Genomic DNA, 12,478 nt, shown 5'->3' with positions numbered 1-12,478 from the left:
GATCAGCAACATCCGGCTCTCCAGCTGTTGTGAAACTACATCTTACAGAATTCCGCTTTTGTGAAGAAAATAATTGTTCATTCCTGTCTTTAGGAGAGCCATATTCTGAATCTTGGTCACCCTTCTGGCACTATCTCTATACGCTGGTACACAGACAAATCAATAATGGAACTTTCACCTTCGATCCCAAACCAGCAGCTGAGGAACATAGAGTCTTTGAATTTGGAAGCCTTAGGATTGTACCAAGTGGCTATGATGACGGCAAGTGGTAAGATCTGTCTGCTCTTCACTTTTCATTGAGAAACAACATTAACCATTGTTTAAAAGGAGTCAGAAATGGCAAAAGGGCTTTTTTTTTCAAAAAAGGTGGGACTCTTGTTCGTGGTTTTTGTCTGATGTTGTAGCTTGGCACTAGTTGCTATAATGGACAGGAATTTTTTTGTCTGGAAAAATGATTGAGATGTATTTTTCTATCCATTGGCATTAATTAAACATACTCAGATTGGGTGATTGTTAACACTTGAGTAACATAGTAACATAGTTTATAAGGCTGAAAAAAGACATCTGTTCATCCAGTTCAGCCTGTTACCCTGCAAGCTGATCCAGAGGAAGGCATAATCTATAATCTATATTCCACTGCCTGTCCAAAAGAAAAAGTCGCCACCAAAAAAAAAAAAAAGGTCGCACACTCTAATATTTTGTTGGACCGCCTTTAGCTTTGATTACGGCACGCATTCACTGTGGCATTGTTTTGATAAGTTTCTGCAATGTCACAAGATTTATTTGTTGTGTTCATTTTTCACCAAGATCTTGCATTGATGATGGTAGAGTCTGACTGCTGCGCAAAGCCTTCTCCAGCACATCCCAAAGATTCTCAATAGGATTAAGGTCTGGATTCTGTGGTGGCCAATCCATGTGTGAAAATAATGTCTCATGCTCCCTGAACCACTCTTTCACAATTTGACCCTCATGAATCCTGGCATTGTCATCTTGGAATATGCCCGTGCCATCAGGGAAGAAAAAAATCCATTGATAGAATGACCTGGTCATTCAGTATGTTCAGGTAGTCAGCTGACCTCATTCTTGGAGCACATACTGTTGCTGAACATAGACCTGACCAACTGCAGCAACCCCAGATCATAGCACTGCCCCCACAGGCTTGTACAGTAGGCACTAGGCATAATAGTTGCATCCCTTCATCTGCCTCTCTTCTTACCCTGATGCGCCCATCACTCTGGAACAGGGTAAATCTGGACTCATCAGATCACATGACCTTCTTCCATTGCTCCAGAGTCCAATCTTTATGCTCCCTAGCAAATTGAAGCCTTTTGTTCTGGTTTGCCTCATTGATTAGTGGTTTTCTTATGGGTACACAGCTGTTCAGTCCCAATCCCTTGAGTTCTCTTCACATTGGAAATGCTCTTACTTTCACTATTAAACATAGCCCTGAGTTCTACTGTTGTTTTTCTTCGATTTGATTTCACCAAACGTTTAAGTGATCGCCAATCACGATCATTCAGGATTTTTTCCCCGCCACATTTCTTCCTCGAATACGATGGGTCCCCACTATCCTTCCAGTTTTTAATAATGCGTTGGACAGTTCTTAACCCAATTTTAGTAGTTTCTGCAATCTCCTTAGATGTTTTCTCTGCTTGATGCATGCCAATGATCTGACTCTTCTCAAACAGACTAACATCTTTTCCACGACCACGAGATGTGTCTTTCGACATGGTTGTTTAAGAAATGAGAAGCAACTCATTGCACCATTTGGTGTTAAATAACTTATTGCCAGCTGAAAGATAATCGCCCATGCAGTAATTATTCAATAGGAGGCTCATAACTATTTGCTTAGTTAAATCCAGGTGGCGACTTTTTTTTTGGACAGGCAGTGTATTATTACACATAATACATCCAGGCCCCTCTTGGTGAATTTACCTTCACCTCCTCCTCAGACAGAGAGTTCCATAGTCTCACTGCTCTTACCATAAAGAATCCTCTTCTATGTTTGTGTAGAAACCTTCTTTCCTCCAGACTCAGAGGATGTCCCCTCATCACAGTCACAGTCCTGGGAATTAATAGATGATGGGAGAGATAGCTCTGTATTAAGGTGGATTTAGACTGCTCGATTTTTAAGGCAGATTATCGTGAATACCCATTCCTGCTCTTGTTCCCGACAATCTGCCCATCTAAATGTGCCGCCAATCACCCCATGAACGAGTAAAACGCTCTTCTTCACTGAACGAGCAGCTGACTGTCGGGAAGGAACGCTTTCTTCCTGACAATCGGCTGTAACATTGTGCATTATAAACCCGCCTTAATGCTCTGTTCTTTTTATTATTTCATACTGTAAATACTAGGATAATATTCAGATTTGTGCTTCATTTTACAGGGTGGTGAGTAAAGAACATAGAATCATATAGGGCTCCGTTCAGATGGCAGATTTTGCAAAGACAAAATATGGCACGTATTCCATGTCAGAAACTACTCTGGTCTCTACCGCAGTTTTTCAACTTAAATGCGGCCTACTTACTCGCGGTTTAGCCACATTGAATGGAGTTAAAGGGATTCTGTCACCTCTTTTTACCCTATTGAGATGTGAAAATGCACAGCTAGATCGCCGATAGCATGTCCGCAATATACCTGTCCCATATCTCTGAGTGGTTTTATTGAGTGTGAACAAATGATTTTATATATATGCAAATCAGCCTGGTAAGGAGCCCACGGGGCTGTACTAACCGTTCTGGAGCCCAGCCAGGCCCACCTGTGAGGGAGCCCAGCACCGCCTGCATCCACAAATCTCCTCCTTGCGCACGAAGTCAGATCGCCGTAAGCTCGCGATGAGCAGTGCCGGCATAGTGTTCCTTCCCTGTGCTGGCATCAGACTCAGGGAAGGAACTGTGCATGCGCGAGCTTGCGCACCGCGAGATTACGGCGATCTGACTTCGTGAGCAAGGAGGAGATTTGTGGATACAGGCGTTGCTGGGCTCCTTCACAGGGGCGTGGCTGGGCTCCAGAACGGTTAGTACAGCCCCTTGGGCTCCGTACCAGGCTGATTTACATATATATATATATATAATCATTTGTTCACACTCAATAAAACCACTCAGAGATATGGGACAGGTATATTGCGGACATGCTATCGGCGATCTAGCCGTGCATGTCCGCATCTCTATAGGGTAAAAAGAGGTGACAGAATCCCTTTAAACTGTGAGGAGACACTCACTTCGGTTTCCAGTTTCTTTGTGGATACCATGGATGTGTCCACCACGGCAATAAACAGATTTTTCTGCACCAAAATGTGCTTGCAAAAGACTCCATATGAACAAGACCTTACTGACAGACTTGGGCTGACAAGTGTCGAACAGGGTTGTCAGCTTCATCATATGTACAGCACCATGGAATGAATGGCGCTTTAATAATAAATAATAATAATAATAATCTGGACAGCTTAGCCAAAAGTCATGGGCAACTACATTGAAACACCAACAATACAGAAGCGATATCTGCAGGGGCGGACTGGGAACTTAAAGTGGCCCTGGAAAAAATACTAAAAGTGGCCCTGTTTTGTAGTTAGGTCCAAATTGATGGAGGGCAGGCCGAGCAATACCATATTGTGCCACATTATACCACCCAAACAGAGTCTAATACCACAGTCCATCACAAAATACTGCTAGCAGCACAAAATACATCCCCAAAAACTTCCACTGGCAGTCCGTGAGTAGGGCCCAGGCGGCCCCTTGAGCATCGGCCCACCGGGAAATTTTTCCCTGTAAGGTCTATGGCCAATCCACCCCTGGATATCTGTCTATAGTTCAGAATGGGTGACTACATTTTTATAGCCTTTTGGTGAAATGATGAATGTTTGGTGACCCTAATGGCAAATTGTGTTTAATTCAGACGAATATAAGGTTACATACTCATTAGGATGACAGAGCACATTTCATCATTCAAAATGAATTTGTATGACATTGTGTATAACGCAGTTACTTGGCAGTAAGCTGAGCTATAGTAGACTGTGCCTAACAGCTGCTACCAAGGTAAACCTGATTATGGCATGCATCTAAAGGAGCATATACACATGGTGAGGTTATGTTATTACCCTAGGCAGATTATGGGGAAAAAATCGCATTGGTAGCTCTATAATTGTTTTTGCTTTTGTCTGGATCAACACTGCACTGACTTTAAAAAACTATGTCAGCAATCCCTTTTCTACCATTTTCGTTATGTTTGTGATCACAACTATCTGTTCTCTTTAGGAATATCCACTCTTTATGGAGTGTAGATCATGCCATGGCTTGGCACCTAGGAGAAGATTTCCGCAAGGATTCTGCTGGTTGGGCACATAATAAATGTCTGAAGTGGCATGAAAGTGACAAGAGTCTTCCAGATTTTCTATCAGAGATCATAGACTGCCCATGCACACTAGCACAATCTAGGGCAGATACCGGCAGGTTTCATGTATGTTACTTCCAAAACACATGCTTCTTATAAATGTTATTTATTGCCAATGGATTGTGTTTTAAAGGCATGTATGTATGTACAGTACAGACCAAAAGTTTGGACACACCTTCTCATTCAAAGAGTTTTCTTTATTTTCATGACTATGAAGGCATCAAAACTATGAATTAACACATGTGGAATTATATACATAACAAACAAATCTGAAACAACTGAAAATATGTCATATTCTAGGTTCTTCAAAGTAGCCACCTTTTGCTTTGATTACTGCTTTGCACACTCTTGGCATTCTCTTGATGAGCTTCAAGAGGTAGTCCCCTGAAATGGTCTTCCAACAGTTTTGAAGGAGTTCCCAGAGATGCTTAGCACTTGTTGGCCCTTTTGCCTTCACTCTGCGGTCCAGCTCACCCCAAACCATCTCAATTGGGTTCAGGTCCGGTGACTGTGGAGGCCAGGTCATCTGGCGCAGCACCCCATCACTCTCCTTCATGGTCAAATAGCCCTTACTTTCAAAGTTTTCCCAGTTTTTCGGCTGACTGACTGACCTTAATTTTTTAAGGTAATGATGGTCACTCGTTTTTCTTTACTTAGCTGCTTTTTTCTTAAAACAAATTCTAACAGTCTATTCAGTAGGACTATCAGCTGTGTATCCACCTGACTTCTCCTCAACGCAACTGATGGTCCCAACCCCATTTATAAGGCAAGAAATCCCACTTATTAAACCTGACAGGGCACACCTGTGAAGTGAAAAACATTTCAGGGGACTACCTCTTGAAGCTTATCAAGAGAATGCCAAGAGTGTGCAAAGCAGTAATCAAAGCAAAAGGAGGCTACTTTGAAGAACCTAGAATATTACATATTTTCAGTTGTTTCACACTTGTTTGTTATGAATATAATTCCACATGTGTTAATTCATAGTTTTGATGCCTTCAGTGTGAATCTACAATTTTCATAGTCATGAAAATAAAGAAAACTCTTTGAATGAGAAGGTGTGTCCAAACTTTTGGTCTGTACTGTATATATACAGTATATGTAGGGCCGGCATTAGGGGGAGAGAAAACTGGGCAATTGCCCAGGGACCCAATGGTTGTTGGGACTCCAGAGTGGGGAATTTTCTGGCTTAGGAGTCCCTGCTCTGACTTAATATATGTTGGGGGCACCCTGTGTATATAAGTGTAATTTAGACTCTATTTTTTAAATGTTTCTGTGGGGATTTGAACTCACAACCATCTACATTAAAGAACCTTAACCACTGGTCTATAGAGCTCAATCCTAAGGCATTGCTGAAAAACCTCATAGAAGTCATTCATAGAACTTCTATGAGGTTTTTAATACAAGATAAACTTCTATGAGGTTTTTCAGTGGTAACAGCATTGAGCTTTATAGCCCAATGGTTAATGTTCTTGCCTTTAATGTAGATGGTTGTGAGTTCAAATCCCCACAGAAACATTATAAAAATAGAGGCTAAATAAAACTTAAATACACAGGGTGTCCCCAAAAGTAAATGTAAAATATGATCAAATAACACCTGTATTAACCCACACCAACCTTTTTAACTTGTGTAACCAGTATTTTTTGTTGGGAAAGGTGGCAACCCTAACAGCACCCCTCTCAGGACATCTATAGGCCTGTTCACTGCAGCAAGCTAAGGCTACTTTCACACTTGCGCTTGATCGGATCCGTTCTGAACGGATCCGATCATATTAATGCAGACGGAGGCTCCGTTCAGTACGGATCCGTCTGCATTAATAACTTAGAAAAATTTCTAAGTGCGAAAGTAGCCTGAGCGGATCCGTTCAGACTTTCAATGTAAAGTCAATGGGGGACGGATCCGCTTGAAGATTGAGCCATATGGTGTCATCTTCAAGCGGATCCGTTCCCATTGACTTACATTGTAAGTCTGGACGGATCCGCATGCCTCCGCACGGCCAGGCGGACACCCGAACGCTGCAAGCAGCGTTCAGCTGTCCGCCTGGCCGTGCGGAGGCGAGCGGAGCGGAGGCTGAACGCCGCCAGACTGATGCAGTCTGAGCGGATCCGCATCCATTCAGACTGCATCAGGGCTGGACGGAAGCGTTCTGCTCCGCTCGTGAGCCCCTTCAAACGGAGCTCACGAGCGGACAGCAGAACGCTAGTGTGAAAGTAGCCTAAGCCTCATCGGGACTTCGTAAAAAATTATTTTTTTCTTTCCATCGCGATGTTCTGACCCTCATAACTTTTTATAGTTATGTCTACGGAGATGTGTGGGGGCTCATTTTTTGCGAGACAATCTGTTGTTTTTGACAATACAATTTTGGGGTGTGTGTGACTTGATCACTTTTTATTCAACTTTCTTGGGAGATAAAGGGATGAAAAAATGTGAATTGGCCTTTTTTTAATTTTTATTTCTGTTACGCCATTCACCATATGGGCTAACTTTTTAAAATATTTTAATAGTATGGGCGTTTTCGCATGCGGTGATGCCCATAATGCTATTTTTTTTGTTTATTTTCATTTTGTGGCTGCCATCTAGTGTCCTGAACTGGGATATACTAACAATGAGCCTGGAAGCCTTGTACAGGCTGCGGCTTATTTTTAGAACAGGGTGCTTTCCCTGATCTCCTCTTGGGGTAAGCGCGCCTGAAGAGGAATCCCGCGCTTCCGTTTTTTAGCACTCTCAGATGCTGTGAGTAAGGGGAAATCATTGCTGTGAAGGGAGGGGGCATGTGGCATATTCTTGGGCCATGAGGGTGAAGAACTGTGTGAGGAGCTTTACGGGGTGTAAATCTGTGAGGGAGCGCCGGAATCGACAGAATGTAACTGTGTTGTTAGTACATTATTACAAGATTTGGGGCCCCACTTTTGATTTTGCCCAGGGCCACATTTTGTCTAAAACCGGCCTTGTATATATGTTTATCTCTCTCTCTCTATATCTTTCTCTCTCTCTCATATATATATATATGAGAATAATTGCCGCAGCACTCTCTGTCTCCAGTCATATACGGTTTATTCACCAACTGTGTGACGTTTTGACTTCACAGAGTCTTTTTCAAGCATATTTGACTGGTTTGGCGGGTCAATACTCTGCCAGCCTAGAAGTGACAGACTGCTAAATCAGCATGTATGTCACTAAACTATGTTGCCCTTAGTGAGGGTATCAATGTACAGCTGACAGGTTCTCTTTGATGACCTATCCTCAGGATAGGTTATCAGTATCTGATCAGTGGAAGCCAGACACTCCACACCCCCACTGATCAGCTCCAGTGCTGGAATTAGCCATTTCAATGGAACAGGAAGCACAGCTCCATTCAAAGTGTAGTGGCCATTGTGGGTTACTACAGCTCTGCTCCCGTTCATTTCAGTGGGAATGAGATGCAGTAACCCGGCATGACCACTACACTTTAAACGGAGCTGTGCATCCTGTTCCATTCAACAGCAAGTTTGCACATTGAATGCTGCAGGGATCAGCTGATCGGTGGGGGTGAGGGGTGTCTGATCCTCACTGATCAGATATTAATGATCTATCCTGAGCATAGGTCATCAGTATCAGGTGCCTAGAAAACCCCTTTAAGCTTTATTTTTACAATACCAGTGGACCCCTTTAAGGGACATATCCACATTCTCGAGAGATGTATACGTTACTTTAGCTACTTGGTAACATAGGCAGTCATGGCCCCATCTTCCTGTCCCTGGGTCACTTGTCAACCTCTGTGCAGGGTTCAAACTCCAGCTAATGCAAATAAACAAACTAATGGAAAAAGGCAATAGTGCAGTAAAAATGTATATGCTGATGGAGGTTGTAGTCTAACTCTGCTGCGGTCACTGCACGCACTTATAGTATATGACAACACGAAAGAATACTCTTACTTCAGCAGAACTGCGCATAAACGTGCTGAGTTATCATTGGAATACACAGCAGCAGTCCTTTCAACCTCGGCACATACTGTACTATGAGTGTTTATAACTATATGCCCCGTCTTATATTGCCATAGGTCACTTCTCGCTTGCCTCTTGCTCTCTACTCAGCCAAAAGTCCAGCCACTACATGTTACATGAAGCGTTTATTCCGAAACTGATGAAGCACTCTTTTTATATTACAGCCAGATTATGGATGTGACATTGATTCAGGAAGCGTGTGCACATACCATCCTGGAGCTGTGCATTGTGTCAGAGGGATCTATGGCAGGTACTATGTCTTACTATGTTCTGGGTCACAGTAGTAGATACATGCTTAGCTAATCCTGAATAGTTGTAAGGTATTAAAGAAGGAATGTGGTTTAATCTAGACATGAACATACAGTTGAAACCAGACGTTTACATACACTATATAAAAAGACACATGTGCATGTTTTTAAAAAAATATCTGACATGAAATCAGAATAAACCTTTCCTGTTTTTGGTCAATTAGGATTACCATAATTATTATTATTTGCCAAATGACAGAATAATGAGAGAGAGAATGCTGTAAGAATTTTAGAATTTGTGATCTCCAATCATTATTTTTGCGATTGCGCATATCGGCACTAATGATGTGCATATTTTTTGCTCAATACATGCAACTTCACGTTTTCTCAGGTCTGAGTAGATATTACTGATTGGTGCACTAAGTATTGTTGTGACATCAGAGCACTATGTCTGTAGCATGTATGTATGGACAGCAGAGAAACAGTAATTCCTATCACACTACCTAACACCTTGCACTGGAACCTATCAGCTACACTATATCACTATCTAACCTACACTGACTATCTCCCACTAACTATCTGTATTATATATATGAGCTAACTATCTAATGTAATTGGATAAGGAATTGGATCCAGATGAAAGCACAGAGCACAGCAATGTCACTGCTCTCTCTCTCTCTCTCTCTCTCTCTCTCTCTCTCTCTCTCTCTCATAACTGCAAAAAACAGCAGAAAATAACTGCTGGGAAGTTTCTTATATAGTAAGGGGCAGGCAACTTTCCTATTGGTTGCTAGGGATGTTACTAAGCTCTGACAAAGATATTGCATCCTTCTCATTGGCCCACAAGCAAAAAAAAGGGGTTACTGATGAAAAAAAATCTAGAATATTCGTGAGTACGAATATATAGCACTATATTCTACATCTTCGCAAATTCTCGAAGTGCCGATATTCGCGATAAAAATTAGCGATTAGAATATTCGCGTTCAACACTATTCATTAATATTTGGTACCATTGCCCTTAAACTGTATGACTTGGGTCAAACGTTTTGGATATCCTTCCACAAGCTTCACACAATAGTTGGTTGGAATTTGGGCCCATTCCTCCTGACAAAACTGGTTTAACTGAGCCATGTTTGCTGGTCGCCTTGCTCGCACCTGCCTTTTCAGCTTTGCCCATAAATTTTCAATAGGATTGAGATCAGGGCTTTGTGATGGCTACTCCAAAACATTGACTTTGTTATCCTTAGGCCAGTTTGTAACAAGTTTGGCAGTATGCTTCTGGTCATTGTCCATTTGGAAGACCCATTTTTGCCCAAGCTTTAACTTCCTTGCTGATGTCTTGAGCTGTTGCTTCAGTATTTCCACATAATCTTCTTTGCTCATGATGCCATCTATTTTGTGAAGTGCACTAGTCCCTCCTGCAGCAAAATAACCCAATAACATGATGCTGCCACCCCCGTGTTTCACAGTTGGGACGGTGTTCTTAGGCTTCCAAGCTTGTCCCTTTTTCCTCCAAACGTAACAATAGTCATTATGGCCAAAAAGTTCAATTTTAGTTTTGTCAGACCACAGGACATGTCTTCAAATATGTAGATCTTTGTTCTTGTGTGCATTTGCAAACATTAATCTGGCTTTTTTATGTTTCTTTTGGAGTAATGGCTTCTTCCTGGCAGAGTAGCCTTTCAGCCCATGTTAATACAGTACTCGTTTCACTGTGGATATTAACACACAAGGTCTTTTGCTTTTGTTCTTGGGTTGATATGCACATGTCGGACCAAATCACGTTCATCTCTTGGACACAGAACCCGTCTCCTTCCTGAGTGGTATGATGGCTGGACATTCCCATCTTGTTTCTACTTGCGTATAATTGTTTGTACAGATGAACGAGGCACCTCCAGGTATCTTGAAATTGCAACTAAGGTTGAGCCAGATTTGTGCAAGTCCACAATTCTCTTCCTGATATCTTGGCTAATTTCTTTAGACTTTCCCATGATGCTACACAAAGAAGCAGTGTGTTTCAGGTGTGCATTTGAATACATCAACAGGTGTGTCTCTAATTAACTCAGATGTTTCCAACAAACCTAACAGAAGCTTTCAAACACATAACATCATATGGGCAGTCCAGAATTGTTTAAAGGCATAGTAATATTAGTGTATGTAAACTTTTGACTTTGCAGAAAGTAATTAAAATGCCTTAAAACATTCTCTCTCTCTCTCTCTCTCTCTCATTATTCTGGCATTTGGCAAGTAATAACAGTTATGGTAATCCTTAATGACCAAAAACAGGACAGGTTTATTTTGATTTCAGATATTGAGGAAAACATGCATATGTGTATATAGTGTATGTAAACTTTTGGTTTCAACTGTACATAACATAACAGAGTATCTGCAAAGGGTTGATTGTTATACTGTTATTTGGTTAATTAGAGTGTTCTGACTTGTTGGATTTGCCTTCGCAATAGTATTTTATGGATAGGTCAGGGTTAACAACCTTGACTCAGCCCCTTTATGTTGCTAGGAGCTGGACCTGGCTCGGTCCCTAGTCAGCAGAGAATCTAGTGCTAACTGAGGAAAAGAGAGGACCTACATGTCCTTGCTCCCCAGGACTAGGCTGAATCTCAGAGAACCATTATCTCTGAGATAGCGACAGCTAACAAAGCAGCTTTGTCCAAAGTGCTCCAGAGAGAGAGAGTGAGAATGGAAAAAAAGGTTCAGAATCTGCAAGGCCGTGCATTGGAGTCAGCAAGGTAATGGACACGTTTAAGGCTGTCTACCAGAGAGAGTTTTGCCAGCGCACCCATCCAAACTTTGAGACGGTCTGGCCAGCCGTATCTTAAAGGGAGTCTGTCACCACAATTTGTCCTTATATACCGCTTACATAGCACTATAGCATAACTATAGATTAGTTAAATGGTACCTTTGTCTTTTTGTATTGATGTTCACCAGGGGCAAAAACGCTGTTTTATTCATATGTAAATGAGGGCTGTAAGCGCCCAGGCCGCTCTGCCTTCTTCTCACATAACCCCTCCCCAGCCTCTTGCTTGGCCCACCCTGTAAGCCTCTTACGTCATCCAATGTACTGGCCGAGATCCCGCTGGCGCATGCGCACTGTGACGGCCATTGTGGGCAGCAGCATCGTTCCATGCAGTTCGCATTCGTTTTTGCCCCTGGTAAACATCCAAACAAAAAGACAAAGCTACCATTTGACTGATCTATAGTTTTGCTACAGTGCTATGTAAGCGGCATATAAGGGCAAATTGTGGTGACAGATTCCCTTTAGAGCTGTATCCCTCAGTCTCGAAATAGTAGAACATCTACTGTGAATCTCATTGCCAGACTAAGGTTCTGCAGAAAGAGAGAGACTTTAGAAAGAGAGAAGGCATACCACAAACCCCATTATTGCCCCTATCTGTACATTGCTGTTGAGGAAGAATTGCACTGTGATTTGCTCGGAACTGTGCCTTGACACTGTTGAATGTACTGCTACTCCTATTTTGCACTTTAGTAAAGAGATACTCATTTATTTACTACAAGTGGCCTGGTCACTGACTCAATTACTGTACACTGGCTATTGTACCTGTGTCCACAAACCTGCCTTGCACCCTGCTGAGCCCCAACACCAAGGTGTGCCCTGATGAAGAACAGGTGCACCCTCCAGTCACTGCCTGGTGCTAGGAGGGTATCTGTGTGAGGACTGTCACTATGATCTGTGTGTACACTCATTCTTGCAAGAACCACTACCACTCCCATCCTCCACTCGTTGCTCCTGGGCTGCCGCTGCATATAAAAATGAAGTTTTGTGGATGGTAGTGTTTATGGAGATAAGAGGCTGTCATTGTTAATAGGGACATGGACTG

General features: G+C 42.3%; 1 protein-coding gene across 2 annotated transcripts in view; it reads left to right on the top strand.

The window, feature by feature from the left end:
* The window catches only part of SUSD2 (sushi domain containing 2), a 356,375-nt gene that overhangs the window by 182,282 nt on the left and 161,615 nt on the right, over positions 1 to 12,478 (top strand). For both annotated transcript variants that reach the window (XM_040416013.1, XM_040416014.1), the window contains exons 18-20: positions 94 to 268; positions 4,257 to 4,458; positions 8,538 to 8,623. In XM_040416013.1, coding sequence (XP_040271947.1) covers positions 94 to 268; positions 4,257 to 4,458; positions 8,538 to 8,623 — 463 coding nt within the window. The remainder of the gene's footprint in view (positions 1 to 93; positions 269 to 4,256; positions 4,459 to 8,537; positions 8,624 to 12,478) is intronic.

Source organism: Bufo bufo, chromosome 2 (genome assembly GCF_905171765.1).
Source record: "Bufo bufo chromosome 2, aBufBuf1.1, whole genome shotgun sequence".
Lineage (NCBI taxonomy): Eukaryota > Metazoa > Chordata > Amphibia > Anura > Bufonidae > Bufo > Bufo bufo.
Note: the sequence above shows the minus strand (reverse complement) of the source record. Positions and strands in the feature narration are given on the sequence as shown.